The sequence below is a fragment of the Aquila chrysaetos genome, chromosome 5, assembly GCF_900496995.4.
Source record: "Aquila chrysaetos chrysaetos chromosome 5, bAquChr1.4, whole genome shotgun sequence".
Lineage (NCBI taxonomy): Eukaryota > Metazoa > Chordata > Aves > Accipitriformes > Accipitridae > Aquila > Aquila chrysaetos.
The window spans coordinates 67,668,608-67,688,145 of NC_044008.1; the positions used below are offsets into that span (position 1 = coordinate 67,668,608).

Genomic DNA, 19,538 nt, shown 5'->3' on the forward strand with positions numbered 1-19,538 from the left:
CCATTTTGTGGCGTTAAGTAGGCGCGCGCGGGCGGCGCCCCGCTCATTTCCTCGCAGCAGCGGGCAGGGGCGGCCGCCGCTGGCGCTTCGTCTCCGCTCCGGCCTTCGGCCGCCTCCCCCCCGGAGCCCAGAGGTGGGTGCCCGCGCCTCCCTCTCCGCTGAGGACCCCGCGGCGTTCCCCTATGCCCTGCAGCTCTCCTCCTTTCTGGACTCTGCTGGGCCGCCGCTCCGGCGCCCCCCCTCCGGTGTGAGGCGCTTCCCCCTCAGGGCCGCGCCGTCTCCTGACTCGCCCCCCTTCCCTCGGGTTTCTTCTCCTCAGCCGCCGCCGCCCCTCGGGGGCTATTGCCCGCCATGAGCTACGGGCGCCCTCCGCCGGACGTGGAGGGCATGACGTCCCTCAAGGTGGACAACCTGACCTACCGAACGTCCCCGGACACGCTCCGGAGGGTCTTTGAGAAGTACGGCCGCGTGGGCGACGTCTACATCCCCCGGGACCGCTACACCAAGGAGAGCCGCGGCTTCGCCTTCGTCCGCTTCCACGACAAACGCGATGCCGAGGACGCGATGGACGCCATGGACGGGGCCGTGCTGGATGGCCGTGAGCTCCGCGTGCAGATGGCCCGCTACGGCCGCCCCCCCGACTCGCACCACAGCCGGCGTGGCCCGCCGCCGCGCCGCTACGGGAGCAGCGGCTACGGCCGCCGCAGCCGCAGGTGAGGGCCTGGGAGGGGGGGGGGGGGGGGGGGCGGCAGCGGAGTTTCGGTAATAAGGCGGGGAGACCTGCCTTAGCCATGCGCCCGTACGGCGGGGGCCGCTGGGTTTTGTTTCCTTTTCCGAGCGAGTTCCGTGGCGGGGTTGGGTGGGGGGAGTAGGGGTTTAGTAGCAAAGGCACGCGCAGTTCCCTCGGAGCGGTAGGGTTTCGCCCTGTAGTAGATTTAGCCCCCGGCCACTCGCTGAACAATGGCGCCTTCTTAACACTCGTTTTCTTGCCCACGTGGGTCCCGTTCCACTCTCCCTGTCCCGAAGTAATCGCTGAAGTCTGTTGCGCCGCCCGTGTTCAACTTGTAACGCGCTTTTTTCCCCCTCCTGCTATGTTTTAGCCCTAGAAGACGACGCCGCAGCCGATCTAGGAGCAGGAGCCGGTCCAGATCCCGCAGTCGGTCCCGCTACAGTCGATCCAAATCCCGGTCTCGCACACGCTCTCGGTCTCGCTCCACCTCGAAGTCCAGGTCTGCCAGGAGATCCAAGTCAAAGTCCTCGTCTGTCTCCAGATCCCGGTCCAGGTCAAGATCCCGGTCCAGATCTAGAAGCCCTCCCCCTGCCTCAAAGAGGGAATCCAATTCTAGATCCAGGTCTAAGAGCCCTCCCAAGTCTCCGGAAGAAGAAGGAGCTGTATCTTCCTAGGAACATGGTAATGTACCTCGGGATCAGCACATGTTGCATGTTACTTTATTATAGCACTTAGGTGGGGTGTTGGGTAGTTCTTAGAGTATTAATAGCCTGAACCAAGCAGATCCTAACGGGGCACATTGTTAGTTGCTTTTTTTTTTCTTGAGCAGTGCTTTTTGGTTATTGGTTTAGGGAAATTAATACCAAAGTGCTTTCTACGGAGAAATTTTTTTACAGAGAGAATGTTTTATTGAGAGATTAATGGCTTGGTTTTAATAAAATATTGTATGAGACGCAACCTATGATGAAAATGACTATTTCTTACTGTATTTATCCAACATCTGCATTTTCCCCTTTAAAGCTGCGGTCTCCTGTTTGCTAAAAGAATATTGGCCAGTATTGCAGATTTTAACTGATTTGGCTGATCCTCCAGGGACCAGTTTCTGTGGGCGTGTATTGGAGCAGGTTTGTCTTTAAATGTTAAAGATACACTATCCTTTTATAATGGAAGATCGGTTCAGTGGCCGTTATACTGACTGGAGGTAATAACTGTTCTAGAAAAGTGGCAAATTCCTTGCAACGAGAAAACCATGGAAACTAGTTTTTCCTCAAGTCGACATCTTGAAGAGGCATCTAAGGATACACCGGGTGGGGAAAGGATAGTGTGTCTTTAACCCTTCAAACTGTTTGGTCCTATTTTTAAAAGGAAAGGGCCTAAGCTAGCTCTGAAGTTAGATAATTGTAGCAAAATTAGTCACACTTTGTTTTGAATGCTAAGTAGAGTTTAGTTAAGTCTTTATGAAGAAGTATTAGTTTTATAACTTTTATGTAACTTTTAATAAGCTATTGTTGAACAGGCTGAATTGAAATTAATGGTGGCTTGATCTACAGCCTGATGCTTACTCTCCTTTGTAACTAAATACTTTGACAGAACCTTACATTTGGCCTCTGAAGTAAAGCAACACATGGGGGGGAGGTGGAACACTATGGAAATTCCTAAAAATTAATTAAATTAGGCAAAGCCAGTTGAAACACAACTAGAAGTATACCTGAAGTCATCCACACAACCAAAAGAGACAAGGTAGAAACCTGGCTGAACTTTTGTTTCTTCAAACCTAGATGCATCAGATAAATGAGAATCTACATAAAGGACGCCTTTGGGGGGAAAAGATCGCTTGAGTCTTCAGTCCATTGGAGAGACCCCTGGCACGAGCAACCAGCTGTTGAAAAGGTTATTTTGTAACATTTTGTCTAACTTTTTACTTGTTTAAGTTGCGCCTCAAGTGGCAGATTTTACATTTTATGTGCCATTTTGTTGCTGTTATTCAAATTTCTTGTAATTTAGTGAAGTGAACGACTACCGATTTCATTATTGGCTTGGATATTTGAGGTAAAACTTCATTTTTGTTTATATAGTGCTGACTTTTATTTGAAATTAAAACTGATGGTAACTTGCTGCCTCCAGTTTCATACTGAGGAAACATGCAGCTATTATATGCTGAGTAGCTAACTCTGTCAAAAAGTATTCTCAGTTTTGTCTTCATTCCTTAAATAAAATTCTGCAAAACTTCAATTTGAAACTTACTGTAAATGCTTTTTTTACTTTGAATTCAAATAGTATCTTCAAATTCAAATTGGTAGAAATCTTTTCAGGTGACAGTTGATATTTGAAAGGATTGTTTTATCAGACTCAATTCTAATCTCTTCTCTTATGTATTTTTGTGCACTAGGCGCAGTTGTGTAGCAGTTGAGTAATGCTGGTTAGCTGTTAAGGTGGCGTGTTGCAGTGCAGAGTGCTTGGCTGTTTCCTGTTTTCTCCTGATTGCTCCTGTGTAACGATGCCTTGTCGTGCAGAAACAAATGGCTGTCCAGTTAATTAAAATGCCTGACAACTGCACTTCCAGTCACCCGGGCCTTGCGTAAAAATTATGGAGCATACAGTGAGCACATCTAGCTGATGATATACACACCTTATTTTTTCCAGAATGGTAAAACTTACCAACCTACATATATGAACTTACATATGAGAAATGTAATGTTAAGAAAAGAAATGGTTCATTCCTTTGTAAGTACTGATTGGTGTATCTTTTGCTTAAGACATTCTGTACTATACCCACTGTCTCTGTAGTTAATATTAAACATTTCTCTGTGTTAACTTTTCTCAACTTAATGTCCGAGTCAGCTTATTTTTAGCTTGAAAAGATTTCTGCAATTATACTGTCAATGTTTAACTTCTATATAGTAACTGAATGCATTCTACTGCTTATGAATTTTATTTACAGGGGTTGCTTTTAAATTACTATGGGCAAACTTAACTAGTATTGTGACTAACCCAAATGTTGTATGGCAAGTATTGCACACCAGTCTATAAACACAGAATCAGACAGGTCCGCTGGGCATTGTTACGGAAGATACACACTGAGCAGTACTAATTGCATTTGCTGTGTGCTTGCCCTGACTCAACAGGCTGCTGCTTGATGGTAGCTAATCTTACAGTGATGATTTTTTTTTTTTTTTCCTTTATTTGGGTACCAAATGAATTGTAACTTCAACCATCACGTGTCAAGGGTTATTGTAATGCCTTGTTAACTTTATGCATGTATGTTAAATGGGAATGGAAACATCTGAATACTTGCAATCTGGCTTGATTGAGGATTAAAAGTACTTTTGTACAAACTGAGGAGTTTGTACGTTCCAGGACTGCATGGCTAGCGGCAGTCTACGGAGATGCATTTAAAAACAAAGGGGCTGGCTTTTGTATATGAATCTTTGGCAAAAAGCTTCAGTCCTGAGAAACAGATCTTACGGGGATATTTTTTTATCTTGAAAGAGTGCAGTTAACTTTTCTTCATAGCTGAAGTTGTGAATTTAAGTTGGATCTTGTGGATTGTCAGGTTGTTAAGCTATGTTGTGTAGTGGCTTACAGAATGGAATTGAGTCTTTGAACTATTACATGGTCTTTGAGGAGGAGCACAAATTTCTCAAAAGCCATAGCTGAAAAATTGAACAGCTTTATTTTTACAATGCATGTTTTCAGAATTACTGCTAAGGGGATCCGCTTCCTGAAAAATATGCATGGGGTTTGCTGTAAACAGGACTGTTTTCTGCAGATCCGTGCTACAGTGAACAGTTAAGTATCATCTTGTATTGGAACGAACAAGTGGAATAAACTTAAGTACCATCTGATTGTGCTAGTGAGATGATCATCATTTCAATTGTATGTCTTCCTGGTAGAGAAGAGCTGGCTAAGTGCTCTTTGTCTGCACTGAACGAATGTAAGGGAACGTGGATGTTCTTCAGTTTCCATTTGCAGAGCAAAGCTTCGATAGACCAGTCGGCACTGAGGGGAGGAAATGCCAGTGTGTGAAAACGTTAACCCAAGTTTATAACTTCTGCAGTAATTATAGGAGACCGTCACCAAAACTTAATACAACAGTTCACAAAACTGTGTTTCTAACAGTTTTCTAGTCCACAGTAAACTGGTGGTTCTTGGATTATTTTCTGGTTTGGTTGCTTTGGTCTGCTACCCCTAGGATTTACTTGGCTAATTCCAGCCCAATTCACTATCTGTGAGGAGCTTCTCTAGAATCAGTACGGTGGTGCCTTGGAGAAGTTAACACTCTTTAAGAGCTAAGACAGGAATTAAGATTTGATTCTTAAATATGCAGAAGAGTTTACCTTCGGACTTGATAAGTAGTCCAGAATTGAGCATGTGGATTCTTTTCCAGCAAGAAGTAAATTGTAGTTAAAATATCTTCAAAGTCTGTATAGTTTGGGGAGGTGAAGCAGTCTTGGTTAGTCTCGGGATTCTAGGTACAGTTAAATATGCCTGGTTATGTGAAATGGTAATTAAAAATCAATTATGCATCTGTATGAGAGGCCTGAGAAGCATGGCCTAAGTGGTTAGTTAATGACTGCGTTTTCTCTTCACCCACCCTCCAGTGGCATTTATATGGTAGCTTAATGCTGGAATCACCCCAAGAATAACAAGTTTGATAGCATGGTATCACCATAAAGGCTGTCACCTGATCTCTTGACAGTGTTCTCAGTACTACTTGGACATGAACTCCTACCAGTTTGTCACAAATCAAAGATACCCGAGTGCTTTAACGTACCTTTTGGGTCAAAAAAGACATCCGATCCTAAAATAATGTCTACAGGAGCAAGAGAGAGCAGCTCTGGCGATACCCGCCCCCAGGTGAGCCCTAGAACAGGTACGTGGGGCAGGCGGTTCAGCAGACAGCTTCTCCGGCAGTTGCGCAGGCACTGGGGCAGCTCCTCGCTGTCGGACAGGGTCACTTCAGCACCGCACTTGGCAGCCAACACGCCAGGCAGGCTCACACCGGCGCCCACCTGAAACCACAGCCTGGTCACGGGGAGGGAAGGGCAGATGGGGCCCGTGCAGCTCCCGACAGGGTCGGGGCTGGGAGGGAGGGCGGCAAGAGGGTCCCGTCGGTACCTCCAGCACTCGCTTGCCGGGCAGGCTTCTCCGGTGGACCCAGAGGTACTGGGCCAGGACCACGGCGCAGGGCCACACGTACATCCCGTACTGCGAGTCCAGCACCTGAAACGCACCGAGTGAGGCGCTGGGGGCGGGGGGGCGGGCTCCCGGTTTTACCGCCCCGCTTCCCCCCCTCCGCCGGGAGGTACCTCGGGGATGCGCAGCGTCAGCGCCGCCGGCCCCTCCGCGAAGCGGTACCGCCGCACGCCGCCCCGCCGCCGCCGCCTCGGCTCCCCCATGGCCGCGCCGCCGCCCAATGGCGGGCGGCCACGTGTGGTACCAGGCCGCGCGGACCAATCGGCGCCTTCTCCGGGCGTGGCGTCAGGCGGAGCGCCGCCGCGGGCGCTGATGGCGGCCGGCCGGTTGCTCAGAGCGGGGCCTGTCCGAGCGGCCTCCCCCGAGTGTCGCGGTTAAACCGGGCCGCTCCCGCCCGCGCCCGTGGCCCGGCGGGGCTGGACGGGCTTCCCCCGCGGGCCGGTGCCGTGAGCGGCGCGGCGCAGTCCCGCACGAATCGGCTGACACGCGGCCGGCTCACCGCTGTCAGGGGAGCAGCGGGCGCGGAGCGCGGTCCCGCCGGGGAAAGGGGAGAGGCGGCGGGCGGGGGTTCCCGGGGCGATCCCGCCGGCGAGCGGGCGCGGCGCAGCGCGGCCAAGGGCGACCGGCCCCCGCGCTCCCTTCCTGTCGCCCGCAACACCCTCCCTCCCAACATGGCGGCCCGGCCGCGCCGTTTCCCCGCCTCGGCCAATCAGCGCCGGAGGGCGGGCGAGGCGTGGCGGAAGACGGCTGCTCAGCGAGCCAATGGGAGGGCGGCAGGGGCGGGGCCGCGGCGACAGCGGCGGCAAGGGGGGTGAAATTTCTCGAAGGTGCGGCGGCCGGGCCGGGGAAAGCCGGGCCGGGACCGGGACTGGGGCCGGGGCCGGGCGCGGAGCGGGGCCTGGGGCACGCCGGGGATCAGCGGCGGCGGATGGTAACGGCCCCCAGCGCTGCCTCCAAGACCGCCGCCATGAATCATAAGAGCAAGAAGCGGATCCGTGAGGCGAAGCGCAGCGCCCGGCCCGAGCTGAAGGACTCGCTGGATTGGACCCGCCACAACTACTGCGAGACCTTCCCCCTCAGCCCCGCCGCCTGCAAGGTCCGCCCCGGCCGCGCCGACCCCGCCTCGCCTGAGGGGAACGGGGGGGGGTGATGGGGCCCTGAGGGGAATGGAGAGGCGGGGGACACGCCACGACTGGGGGGGTCCTGAGGGGATTGGGGAGGCCTGAGGGGAAGGGGGAGGCCGGGGGAAGTCTGATGGGAACGGGGAAAGGGCCCTTCCTTGAGGCCGGGGTTGCCTCAGAGCCGGCGGGGCTCCCTGGGGGTGCCGGGGCGGGGACCCTGAGGGAGAGCGTCAGGGCGGGGAGGGGGAGGCCGACCGGCACCCGCGTTTTTTCCTGCCTCCACGTGGCGAGGGGTGCGGGGAGATCCGGGCCCCGTCGGGGTGGGATGGGCACCCTCAGTGCCGGGAGCGCCCACGTAATTCCCAGGCGCCTTCCCCGGGGGCGACGAGGGGGGGGCGGGAAATGCAGCCAGGGACGTGTCAGCCGAAAGGGCAGGGGTGGGGAGGAGTGCCAAAGGGCTTCAGCCTGCTGGTGTTACTGATGGGCGCAAGGAGCGCGGCACGGGAGATGGGACTGCAGCCTCGGTGAGTTTAAAATAACACGTCGGCAGCTTGATACCCTCGTGGTGTGTGGAGCGAAGTGTGAGCGTGAAGCTCCTCCATGCTGACTTAGAAAGCGCAGCTCTAGGATGCTAGTCTGTCCTAATATCTGTTCTGTATTCCTCTCTTGGTTTCACAGGATAACGTGGAGAGGGCAGATGCACTCCAGTTAACAGTGGAGGAATTTGTTGAGCGTTACGAAAAACCTTACAAGCCTGTAGTCTTGCTGAATGCCCAGGTGGGCTGGTCTGCCCAAGAGAAGTGGACTCTGGAACGACTGAAACGCAAGTATAGGAACCAGAAGTTCAAATGTGGGGAGGACAATGACGGTTATTCTGTGAAGATGAAGATGAAGTACTACATAGAGTATATGGAAACCACACGAGATGACAGCCCGCTCTACATCTTTGACAGCAGTTATGGAGAGCATCCCAAGCGCAGGAAACTGCTGGAGGACTACAAAGTACCCAAATTCTTCACTGATGATCTGTTTCAGTACGCAGGGGAGAAACGAAGACCGCCTTACAGGTACAGTACAGTGACAGTAACATAAAAGTAGGTATTTTCCATCTCATTAGCTGTTCTTAAATAGGTATGATTATCTTATGTAAAACAAAGTGATAGCTTTATGTCTGCTCTTTTGAAATGAGCATACATCCGTAACCCAGAGGGAGGGAAGGGCAAATTTGTGTATCACAATTGCTGGTTCTGCCCCAGTGATGCCACAAGTTTGTGGGGTTTTTTTCTTTTTTTCTTTTTTTTTTTTTTAATTAAGTCAGTTTGCCTCACTTTTTAGATTAAAAAAAACCATTTACATAGTTACTGAAAGTTATGAAGATTAATTTCTTGCTATGCGTGCCTTCTGGCTTTCAAATTTTAAGTACCTCAAGACTAGCTCCTGGGTTTTGCACCAGTGGCTTATGTACAGTGTGGAATTTTGTTTAATTATGAGTCAGTCCTTTTAAGGTAAAGATCTTAAGCTAGATTAGTTTGAAGTGTGGAGACTAGTTCTTAGCTCCCCTTCAGATGATTTTGAGAGAGAAAACAATATTTCACGTCTCTATAGTCTTTTCAACTCTTTTTTTGCATCTGATTGGAAAAGGAGTGAAATGACACTTCATTACTGAAATCAAATGCAACAACCTTGTATTTGGGCTGTTAGATACAAGGGTGATTTCTGTCTACATTATTATAATGCTACATAGCAGTATGAGCATAAGATGAACCCTCCCAAGTAATTAAAGTCTTTACAGTGACTTTATAGTTGTCAGAGAATGCCTTGCCCTTCGAGTGACATGAGGCTGTGATGTGGGTGTTTTAATTGTTTGGGTTTTTTTAAATTAAATGGAACAAGTAATGAATAATGGTTCTCTTGTCTTCTCTGCAATCTCTCACGTGTCTAGTCCAGTTGTGCTTTTGCAGGAGTAAAGTGTGAAACTCATTCTATTTAAGATCATTAAAGTAGGTGTTTTTATAATTCGCTTCTAAGAAGAACAAGCAATGCTGTGATTAAATGCACAAGCACATCAGGTGTAGTCTCTAGTAGAAACTGAATACAGTTACAGAACTGGGAATCATTTATCCAAGTTATAGGTAAACTAGATAATCTGGTTGTGACTCAGTTATATTGCTATCTCTTTCCCCCACACCCTCCCTACCTACAGGCACATGCTGAGCTCCTTGCTTGTGATCTTGGTATTCACAATTCTTGTGCTTTGTTCTGGAAAATGCGGGTTGGTTTGAGGCTGTTACCATTTTTTGAGAGGCGAGTGATGCAAGGAGCATACTGATGCCTCCTGGAGTTAGGGTTTTCATCTAGGTACAGAAACGGATGAAGAGTCCAGTAGTTTAAGAGCATAATTGAAAATCCAACAGGAAGTGTTGCTTTCTAATCACATGATGAGGATATGAACTGTCCAGGTGAACCTCTGGATTGAGAGGTGTGTATAGATCTTAAAGTAAGAACTTGTGCTGTTTAGAGCATCTTCACTGGAGTTGTTCCTCTTTAAAATAAAGGCAGTAATTTTTGGAAGCCATTTACTGAAGCAGCTATTTTAGTTTGCGGGAGGAGTGAGGTTTGGGTTTTTTGCTTTTAAATTGAAGTTACAGGTTGTGAAGTTCTTAATGGGTAAATTTGATGTCTTATGGCAAACTGGGTTATGTTCATTGTAAATTAAATGCCTGGAGGAAGATGCTGGTAAATGGCAGTGTTGCTAAATAAGGGGTTTAAAATCACCTGTGTGTGTAGATTCAGGTTATAGTCAGTATTGAACAGTGCGTCTGTCTGCGTACCAGACAGATCTTTATGTTTAACTTCTTCTGACTTGTTAGTAAAAGCTTTGACTGTTCTGCTTGTGGTTTAATCAGCTTTCCAAGGCTAATATGAATCTAAAGAGTGAATTGACAATAGAAGTGACACACACCTGCTTATTTACGTTTTTATGTCTCCTTTGTGGAGTAGGAAGAGCACAGCTTGATAACCAAACTTACAGTCCTACAGTTGGTGTTAGCAAATGATACTTGAGAACCAGCTTAATTTACACCTGCATTGGAAAGGGGAAATGGAGAGTTTGCTCACTTTCAGTATTTTTCCGAACCTTTGAACTCCTCTTGCTGGGTATCACCTGCCTGTCAGCCACACGATGGAGGGATCTTGTTGGTGCTTTAGTTTCTGTTGCCCATTAAACAATTATTGCCATTTTTTTCCTCTTGATGCCTGATATTAAGTCACCTCACTTACACTGCTGTATCTGGTATGGTAGATCTTACTGTTCTGTTACAGGGGAAGTGAGCAATTGAAGGTGCTGCTGCTGTTAAACATGTATAGTGGATAAAGTTCTCTATTGGGAGAAATAAACTTTGCAAATGGGGAATGAGAATATACACACCAAATCCTGAATGGTCACTGGAGAATAAGCTTCATCTAGTTAAATGTTAGAATGAACAGCCTGTTGTAAATGAACAGAAGGCATAGAGGGAGGCCAGAGTTGTGTAACTTTGCTCAGTTCTTTACTTGCCTTTTGTTTGTTCCTCATTGTTCTGCAGTTCTGGATCCGTTTATGAGTAGCAAATTTTAGAAAAACATAGGATTAGGAGAATCCCCCTGCATAGTAAGAATCCTAATGCAGGCTGTTGTGACTTAATCACATTCATAAACCTTGAAATCACTATATATTTTATTGAAGAACTGTTTAAACAAATTACAGCTATGAAATATAAAAGGTATCTTCACTTTCTTGTCCCAGAGTCATTCCTGTCCCAATTCATGTTGGGTTTTAGGTTAAACCCATGTTGTATCTTTTTGCTGTAGCTTGAGCCTAACAACCTCAAGAAGGTAAATGAAGGAACTGTAACCACCTTGATTTCTAACTGTATGTGAAATTAACAGCTGTAATTTTCTGTCTAATATGAAGAAAAGAGAAGGTAGCTACTTGCTTGCTCTATGACTAAAGGATTTCATCCCCCCCCCATGCAGGTGGTTTGTGATGGGCCCACCTCGTTCTGGAACAGGAATTCACATCGATCCCTTGGGAACTAGTGCATGGAATGCCTTAGTCCAGGGTCATAAGCGTTGGTGCCTGTTCCCTACCAGCACTCCCAGAGAGCTGATCAAAGTGACGCGAGAAGAAGGAGGGAACCAGCAGGATGAGGCTATCACTTGGTTCAATGTCATATATCCTAGGACGCAGCTCCCCACCTGGCCCCCTGAATTCAAACCCCTGGAAATCTTACAGAAACCAGGCGAGACAGTCTTTGTGCCAGGTATGTATGAATCTCTGCAGTAAGGAAATATGGGAGAGAAAAGCATGTTTTTAACATTTGTGTGTAGTAGAGATGAAGAGAATATTTCAGCTTTCTTATACGGCCCATCTCTTACAAAAGAACCTATTCTGAGCTGTTTCAAAAGGGATATATGTTGCAAGGCACATTTTCAGACCATTCAGTTATTTTTCTGAGTGTCCTGAAACATATATGGCCTGTAGCATAGGGTTGCATGTGGTACAGATAAAACAAATGAGACCTGAGTTGCAGCATCACAGGAATGTGATCCTGAACTAAAGTGCAGTAATAGGAAACTGTCAAAGCATAAAAAAAATAGAGGTGTTTGAGTACTAGTAACTCTTAGACAAAGATGTTTGAGTTTATATACATTGTAGCATCCATGACTGAATTTTGTAGCTTGGGTAGTCTGACTGCTATGAGTTTTTCTTAGCTGTGGGAAAAGAACTACTTAAAGGCACTGATGCTTTCCACCCACCTCTCTGTGGTTATGCTTCATCTTGCATTTGAAATCAAAAGCTAAAGAGAGATCTGATAAAGATGCCATTCTCTGAGTGGCTGCACACTGTGTGCCTATTATAACTGGGAGGTGAGGTGGCTAGTGGATGAAGCGGGTGAGTTCAGTGCCAAATTCTAACCTCTAAATCTTGCGTTGTTTTTGTGCAGCATGGCCGATAGCTTCTATCCACATTGCTTGTCTTTAACATACAGCTGACTTCATGTTTGAAGAGTGTCTTGTGATTGTCTTGGCATTTACTAGTGACTCCTCAGTGTACCTTCTGTTAAGATTTTGTAGCTGTCGGGTTCCATTAAACTGTTTCCTTAGTCTTTTTATGAGGTTATAAGTGGGTTGTAAGAACACCACTGTCTATTTTTATCCTGTGTGGGGAAACAATTTTGTGTCTATTTTTAAATGAAAGGTTAGTCTGTAGTCATAAGAACCTTACTAAATCAGCATGGAAAGTGCTCTCCAGCTTAACAGAAAGGGTCTCTGTGCGGTCTGGGTTACAATGGCTCTTCCTATTAAATAAGCCATCAGTAGCCAGTGTGTTGCTGTCAAGTCAGATCTTCAGTACTGTTCATGAGCTGGATAATTTGGTCAGAGCGTTGAGCAGTCTTCTGTAACAAGAATCCGTAAAGCATTGGCGCAAATGCTGAAATAAGACTGAGGAAAGTTGACATGGTGGCAAACTCACCTGGGTTTGGGAGATAAGGTCCAATTTCCACCTGTGCTATGGTAAAAGTGTTCACGGCTGTTCCTGAACTTGGTTTCTGCTATGTAGCCAGAAATGGTCATTGGTGTTGTATTTACAGGTGGCTGGTGGCATGTGGTTCTCAATCTTGACACAACTATTGCCATCACTCAAAACTTTGCCAGCTGTACCAACTTCCCTGTGGTGTGGCACAAGACAGTAAGAGGGAGACCCAAATTGTCACGGAAATGGTACAGGTAAGAGATTTAGTAGCTTTCTTTTGTATTCTGTATTTAAAACAAAAGACCAAAAATACCCCATTCATTTACATGCAGTGTTACTGTTCAAAGGCTAACCCTGAAATTTCAACTGTATTTAGGATCCTAAAGCAGGAACATCCTGACTTGGCAGCCTTGGCTGATTCAGTTGACCTGCAGGAATCTACTGGTATTGCTTCCGATAGTTCTAGCGATTCTTCCAGTTCCTCAAGTTCCAGCTCCTCAGACTCTGATTCAGAGGTAATGCTTTTTACTACAGTGGGTGATCCATATCCTGCAATTATATTGTTTTTTCCATACCTGATCATGTGTCTGCATCCTAATATTCATGTCTTATGGAAGAAATTAATGGAAAGCAACTAAACAAATCTACATGGTGGAGGAGCCTGTGGCCTTAGCAGGTTCTCTTTACTGAAGCCTCTCTTTGTATTGCTAAATTAATTCAGTTTGTTTGATCTATGTTTATAATATATATAAATCTGTCACTCATTTAGCTAAGCTGTGCTTGTGTAAAATGGCTGCAAAATGGATGTTTTAAAAATGGGGTGGGGCAACAAGATCCAAAACAGAGACTGTTGGTTATGACAGGTGACTTTTCTAGGCACCTAAGTCCATCAGAAGGCACTGAGTTTGCTCTCAGAAAATTAGGCCCTTGTAGGAGCCAGAAGAAACACATGCATTGTCTTGCCCCAAGCCAGCTTACTCAGTGATGAAATCTAAGAGCATACCTGTTCCTGATTTTTAAACACTTAATTTAAAATTTATTTCATGTGTCTAATCTAAAATAGTACATTCTTTGAATATTGATTATTCAGGGTTGCTGAGGTAGATCTTATGGTGAATTCCACAGCACAAACAGTTTACTAGGTTTCTCTGAATTATGGTTTCATCTCTTCATACTTCAGTGTGACTCTGGCTCTGAGACAGAGGGGATGATGCACCGGAGGAAAAAGAGGAGAACATGCAGCATGATGGGTAACGGTGATACAACTTCCCAGGACGACTGTGTGAGCAAAGAGCGCAGCTCCTCCAGGTGACCCGATGACAACTGTTGTTTTTAAACGAACAAAAGACAATACAACGCAGAGCTGGCAGACTTCAGATAGGGTGATTCGTCAGAACAGAGGGATGGAGAGCAAGGGATTCCTTACAGAACATAAAGCAGTTAGCCAGTGGTGATATCTTCCCTCCATAAATTATTTTAATTATTCCAAACTGAAAACTAAGGTTCTTGATTTTTTTTTTTAAATGAGGTTTTTTTACTTTATTTAATAAACAGTTTTATTACTTTTTGTAGTTGTCACTTTTAACAGAGAAAGTATTTTATTTTTGTTTAATGGGAGAGGTGGGATATTTTAACTGTGCTCTTCAGAGAGCACAAATGAATAGTAAACAGTTAAAAATGAGGAATGATCAGGCAAGACTCGGGTTTCAATGCCTTGTTGTCCAAACAGAAAACCTTCAAGTAGTTGTATGGTTTCTCTTATTGTTGCCTGCATTACTTCAATTTGGCCCACTGTTCTATCTGTTAAAGGCAAAATTAATCCCAAAAGTCTATGTTTACGTATTTTAAAAAAAAAAAAAAAAAAAAAAAAAAAAAAAAAAAAAAAGGCAAGTTTCTAGTCAGTCTGGAGGGAGGAAACATTAATATTGCAGAACCAAGGCTAGATATTGCATAGGGTAAAGTTGCTGAGGAAGGAAGTTCTCTGGACTTGCCAGGTTAAAAACAGTGAAACACTGGGAATCTGGGAGTATACTGCAAGGAGGAACTTAGAAATTCTTTGCTAAATGAAGCATTTTAAATGAAGCCTACAGCAGAGGCTTGCCAAAATTCTTAAGCAAACTCCTTGCAGTTTGGTTAACCTGTGCTGCTGTATTAGCTGCCTGCCTGCATTAGGGTGCTGTCTAGTTACTAAGCTGTTGGATGCTCCACGTTTGGCATGGATGCAAGTACTGTGGTGACTTACTGTGTGGCCTGCTAAAGAAGGTGTGCGGTAGTGATTTACCTGAGGAAGGCCAGGTTTCCAGTATCATGCCAGACTTCCCAGTCTAGGGTACTGCCTAAAGACCTGTTTGCTCCTGTTCATGTTGCCATTTATCTTGCTGTGATAATGTTGCTCTCTTGTTTTCAGGAGTTGCTCATAACTGAATACAATTGAATTACAAGTACAGAGCGTCATTAAACAGTTGGAGAAAACTGTACTGACTGCTTATTTTGCCCTGGAGGTTTTAACAATTTGTTTGTTACAACACTGTCAAATCCCATTTCAGCAGCCAGTGTGACTTCAGGCAGGGAATGAGCAGCAGGAGATAACAAACTTTAATGCAGACCCTGTTTAAAAAAAAAACCAAAGCTGTAAAAATGCAGAGTACGTGTGCAGATCTGTTCTTCTGAAAATCCTGTGCATTTTTAAGTTGTTTGCACTTCAGATTTTGAAATTAATACTTTAAATATTAAAAATTAGCACGTTGCCTAGAACATTTGCTTTCCAGGTTTCACTGTTCCTCCTCCTGTATGTTGATTGTTTCACTCTGTGAGGATGGGTGGGCTTTCTGTTCCAGCTGTGTGATGGATTAGTTGATAGAAATGGTTCCAAACGTAAAATCTTAGCTAGCTTGTACAGTTCTGTAGGAAGAATAAACATACAATTAACATGCATGCTGCGATCTTGTGTCCTGATATGAGGGGAATGCTATAGTTGTTGACAGGCAGTTGTACTTTTTTTGACAGGATTAGGGAATCTTGTGGAGGCCGCAGCTACCCCTGAAAGATAACAACACCCGCCTAGAGGCAGCTGCCGATTGAAGCTCTGTTAGCAGCCAGCCAGCTCTGTTCTACCCCCTTCTGCTTCTATTTCTCACAGTCCTTAAGTTTTTGTCACTCTTCCTCGATCCAGACATCCGTCTTCATTATGTGCTGTCGAAGGTTGGCTCCTTAATAACTTCTAGGGGAATGCCCCGACTCTACGTTATTGTGCAATGCTTTGTCCCCTCTGCGCCCCAAGTGAGTGCACTAATAACCCAGCTTTGGGTAAGGAGATGCCAAGTATTTAATGGTTCATGTAACTGGCAAGGAAGACGACGGTCAGTTTTTAAAGAACTCTTTTTAAAACCAGCAGGTAAATGTAAAAACCTGCCTTGCTTTGACACTGTCATATGTTTACATGTTGTCCTGTACACTTGAGGAAAGGAACACCAGCCCTTTTGGCCTGTCTGAACATCCGGCGGATCTTGCACCAGAATTTCAGGAAGGGAAGGTGGTGTGAATGCTCCAAACACTGAAGCAACTTCAGCGAAGGTGACCACCAACCTGAAGCATCTTTCATGGTCTTAATCTACACGCATACATCTAAGGTGCAACACCTTAACCAGCAACAGTCCATTTCCTTTTGCTCTGTGTCTGTTATGATGACTGGTAACAAAGATGCATTAGCACCTTGCGATAGGAAGCTCAATGGAGCAGGAGAATCCTGGAGTTTCTTGCACAGCAAAAACTGTGGGGGAAAAAATTCAGCATTTGCCAGTAACTACAATCCTTTAGGTGCAGGTGTTGTCTTTAGCACTAGGCAACAACTGACAAAGTCTGACTCTTGTATGATAACAACAGTTGCTGGGCTTTAAATACCAAGCAGTAACAGGGCCATGGGCTCGTTCAGGCCAGTGCGGTTCACATACGTAAATGGCTTTTCTTTGGGGTTATGGATTCAGACGTTTCCGGAACTTCCGGTGCCAATTTTAAAGGACTGGGAGGGGGACATATTGTTGTTTTATGCTTTTTAAAAATGCAATGTGTTGCTTAAGTCTGTGTAGATGCATTTGTATTATGCTGGGTAAAGCTCTCATCCCCAAGGGATCTGTTGGAGCTGCTGGATTTTTTAGCAGGGGTTTGTGCTGGTAGTGTCAGTGAAGAGATCTGGCTGGCTGGCTGGCTGAAGGTGTGCTGCATGGAAATGACCCTTCTTCTCTATCTGAACAGCACAGCCAGAAGCTAGCTGGGTTGGGGTTCTTCCTTCGGTACTCTCCTGAGACCTAGGAGGTGGGTATTAGATCTCACTTCAGCCGTTCTTCTTTGGGAGAGGAAACTTGAAAGCAGAAGTGGTGTGTGTGTAGTAAACATGCAATAATGCCCAGGCACTGGTAGCAGAATTAAAAAGCAGATTGGCAGCCTTAACTGTGACTTTCTTATATACATGTTGGGTTTGATGGAACCTAGAACATTGCTTGTCTGGGTTTTCTGATCTTTTTTTAACCTTGTCTCTTCCTATTTAAACACTCTCCCTTATTGGAGACTGGGCCATATCCTGTTGTACAAGGGAATCCTAAATATGTTTGTCAGGATCTCTGTTTCTGAATCTTCTGTGCCAGTCACTTTGTGCAGGAGCAGTGTGGTGGTGGAAACATGGAGAGAGGGAAGGTTTTTTGGTACGCTCTTTAGCTGTCCAGACTCCTGAATTTTCTGTGATAGCCAGGCATAAGTGAGCACGCTTGCTCTGTAGACTGCTGCAGATTCTTCCACAAGATTACTTCATTTAAAAAAAAACTTCTCAAACTCCTGGCATTTCTGGCCAAGGTTGCCTTTTTTGCTGCCCGGTTGAACAGCCAGGGAGCCTGCACAATCTGTATGTCTTCTCAGAGCAGGCTGCAGTTGCTGCCTTTGGGAAGAACGTGGGGGCCTGGAGAGGCAAAGGCTCAAAAGTCTCAGACCTGTCATGGTGAGGGAAGCCCTTAGAGAACTGTCCACTGCCCTCTTTGGTTGCTTGACAGTTAGTATGTCAGTAAGATGACTTACGCTGTAGCGCTTGCAGTTGCATTTGGCATGTGTGGTTCAGTTTCACAGTCTTAAAATCTTACATGCATGTGAAAGCCCGATTGCTGTGCCGGGAAAGCCACACCTCTACCACCAGAAGCACAGTGGGAAGATCCAGAGTGCAGGCTATTCTTCTGTGCCTATGAACTCTTCCATGGTGTGAAACAAAACAATTTCAGATTGAAGCCTGCGTTCATTTGACATCCCTTGCAGAAAAGCAGTGTGTTTGAAATGGACTGCAGGCATCGTGATACCAGCGACGCTATACTGACTTCTCCACAAGGCACTTTCTGATATGAAACAAAGGTGTATCTGTTTAGGCTTCCTGGGAATTGGGGCTCCTGGGATCTCTGGTTCTTCCGCTTACAGGCTTTTGCCTCAGCCGAACTGGTGAGCTTCTGTCTTTTAGTAGATGAGGAAAATACCTACCTCACAGGGGTGTTGTGAGGCTGAAATGTAATTACTGTGTAAGATGCTTTGAAGTTGTCCTCCCACAAAAAGTGTTCCAGACATCCTAAGCAACCTGAAACTTCCTAACCTGGTGTTAGCTTTTTGTAGCAGAAAACATTGGGGATGTTGTTCAGCACTCTTGGCCACGTGCTGTTCTGTGGTGGCCCTTCCAGAATTGCTGTGTGGTACATAAATTGTAGCAGAACAAGGGTTTTTGTTTTCACCAGAGTTGACACTGTTGGCATTTCATGGCCTGCTCTAAACAGGAGGTCCTGCTAGATCGGGATTTTTTTTAAAATAGGACTAGATTAAATTCTCTCTCATCAGGGAGTCAGCTTCACTGGCCTTACAGGAAGTGGGGGAGCTGGTACTTCCCAGGCCCTCGTTCCAGGCCGGGTGAATGAGGAATAAAGTTAAAAACTGTGCTCCCCTTGTGCCTAGCTCCATGCTTGTGGGAGGCTGACTGGGGAGAGTGGGTTTTGTGCTCTCACTTCTCCAGGCTTATGCTTCTTGGGGCATCCATGTCTCTTGTTCCGACCCCACTGCTTTTGTGTACTGTAGAGCCCCTGGATGTAGCAGGCTGCTGTGGTCCAGCACCCAGACCCGTTTTCTTGAGCCCCAAAGTCGCAGCGCTGCTCTGCCTCAGCCCTGTGGTGGTGCTTTGTGGGCTGCCTTGTTCCCCAGGGACAGGCTTAGAGAGCCGCGTGCTGGGTTTGGACTGTGGGCTTCCCGATTGTACTGTGCGTATTGGTGTCATTGTCCTGCCTGCTCTGGTGAAAGGTAGAGGGATTTGTGAGCTCTGGCCGTGCTTTTGAGTCTGGTAACTGATACAGGCTTGTCTGCTATGACAGTTCAGGAGTAAATGAATAAATACCCCGTCAGAACTGTAGACATGAACAACAGGCACGCTGATCTTGGCACCTGTTCTCTGCACAAGTGCTGTGGGAGCAGGTGACGCCGAGGAAGCACTGGCATACCTTCCTCCCCTTCCCAGCTCGGGTACGCTGGCTCCAGTTTGTCTTCTCAGTTACATTAAGCCTCTCCAAATGCTTAGAACAAAGACAGCAACCTCTTTCATAACTAACCTAGACCCTTTTCCTCCCTGAATCCCCGGCCATCATGGGGCAGGAAGCGAGACCGTTGACTGAATCAAATCTGAAATGCCTGTGTGGGCTGATTGTAATGGGAGGTTTTTGGCACCCCCCTTGCAAAGGGGGGAAGGAAAGAGCTTACTGATTCGTTTGACAGTCACACTGTCAGCTCCAAGCCCTGCCAATGCCATTAGCTGCTTTTATCACCCCATCCAGCAGAGCTGGGATACTCTTAATTGTCTTGTTTGGATGATTGTGTTTTTGCTTTTTATTTTAAATAAAATCAATTATTTTGCATTATCCTGTTGGCTAGTCACTTTTTTTCATATCCTGATCTGAAAAAAACCCTACAG

At 46.3% G+C, this 19,538-nt stretch overlaps 3 protein-coding genes across 12 annotated transcripts; 2 read left to right on the forward strand and 1 right to left on the reverse strand.

The window, feature by feature from the left end:
• Positions 1-8: 8 nt before the first annotated feature.
• On the forward strand, positions 9-3,554 carry SRSF2 (serine and arginine rich splicing factor 2). 8 transcript variants are annotated; one of them, XR_003923673.2, is made up of 5 exons: positions 49-713; positions 1,101-1,411; positions 1,751-1,854; positions 2,509-2,620; positions 3,120-3,554. XR_003923673.2 is itself a non-coding variant. In XM_030016183.1 (3 exons), the coding sequence occupies exons 2-3, from the start codon at positions 352-354 to the stop codon at positions 1,402-1,404; spliced, it is 666 nt and encodes a 221-aa protein (XP_029872043.1). In that variant the 5' UTR covers positions 9-133; positions 320-351; the 3' UTR covers positions 1,405-3,554. The 8 variants fall into 8 exon arrangements, 3 of the variants coding, with proteins under 3 accessions (XP_029872043.1, XP_029872044.1, XP_029872045.1); XR_003923670.2 differs by having other exon boundaries at positions 2,509-3,554; XR_003923671.1 differs by lacking the exon at positions 1,751-1,854 and having other exon boundaries at positions 52-713.
• An 830-nt stretch (positions 3,555-4,384) lies between these two features.
• Positions 4,385-6,655, reverse strand: METTL23 (methyltransferase like 23). Of its 2 annotated transcripts, none has more exons than XM_030016180.2 (5): positions 6,426-6,655; positions 5,849-5,953; positions 5,505-5,742; positions 5,068-5,152; positions 4,385-4,729 (listed from the first exon to the last, which is right to left on the reverse strand). In XM_030016180.2, the coding sequence occupies exons 1-5, from the start codon at positions 6,597-6,599 to the stop codon at positions 4,561-4,563; spliced, it is 771 nt and encodes a 256-aa protein (XP_029872040.1). In that variant the 5' UTR covers positions 6,600-6,655; the 3' UTR covers positions 4,385-4,560. The 2 variants fall into 2 exon arrangements, with proteins under 2 accessions (XP_029872040.1, XP_029872041.1); XM_030016181.1 differs by having other exon boundaries at positions 6,040-6,538.
• Positions 6,656-6,743: 88 nt separating this feature from the next.
• Positions 6,744-19,485, forward strand: JMJD6 (jumonji domain containing 6, arginine demethylase and lysine hydroxylase). Of its 2 annotated transcripts, none has more exons than XM_030016179.1 (7): positions 6,744-7,022; positions 7,726-8,114; positions 11,062-11,348; positions 12,681-12,816; positions 12,939-13,077; positions 13,743-13,870; positions 15,569-19,485. In XM_030016179.1, the coding sequence occupies exons 1-7, from the start codon at positions 6,855-6,857 to the stop codon at positions 15,603-15,605; spliced, it is 1,284 nt and encodes a 427-aa protein (XP_029872039.1). In that variant the 5' UTR covers positions 6,744-6,854; the 3' UTR covers positions 15,606-19,485. The 2 variants fall into 2 exon arrangements, with proteins under 2 accessions (XP_029872039.1, XP_040979871.1); XM_041123937.1 differs by lacking the exon at positions 15,569-19,485 and adding an exon at positions 14,970-15,496.
• Positions 19,486-19,538: the final 53 nt, after the last annotated feature.

Bases quoted from the DNA above. Each gene is read 5' to 3' on its own strand.
- METTL23 (XM_030016180.2), bottom strand. From the start codon at position 6,599: ATGTTGGGAGGGAGGGTGTTGCGGGCGACAGGAAGGGAGCGCGGGGGC. The intron at 5,743-5,848 runs GTACCGACGGGA...CTGTGGTTTCAG, and splicing joins CCGGCAAGCGAGTGCTGGAG to GTGGGCGCCGGTGTGAGCCT. The intron at 5,153-5,504 runs GTACGTTAAAGC...CAAACTATACAG, and splicing joins TGTCTTTTTTGACCCAAAAG to ACTTTGAAGATATTTTAACT.
- SRSF2 (XM_030016183.1), top strand. From the start codon at position 352: ATGAGCTACGGGCGCCCTCCGCCGGACGTGGAGGGCATGACGTCCCTC. The intron at 714-1,100 runs GTGAGGGCCTGG...GCTATGTTTTAG, and splicing joins TACGGCCGCCGCAGCCGCAG to CCCTAGAAGACGACGCCGCA.
- JMJD6 (XM_030016179.1), top strand. From the start codon at position 6,855: ATGGTAACGGCCCCCAGCGCTGCCTCCAAGACCGCCGCCATGAATCAT. The intron at 8,115-11,061 runs GTACAGTACAGT...CCCCCCATGCAG, and splicing joins AAACGAAGACCGCCTTACAG to GTGGTTTGTGATGGGCCCAC. The intron at 11,349-12,680 runs GTATGTATGAAT...TTGTATTTACAG, and splicing joins CGAGACAGTCTTTGTGCCAG to GTGGCTGGTGGCATGTGGTT.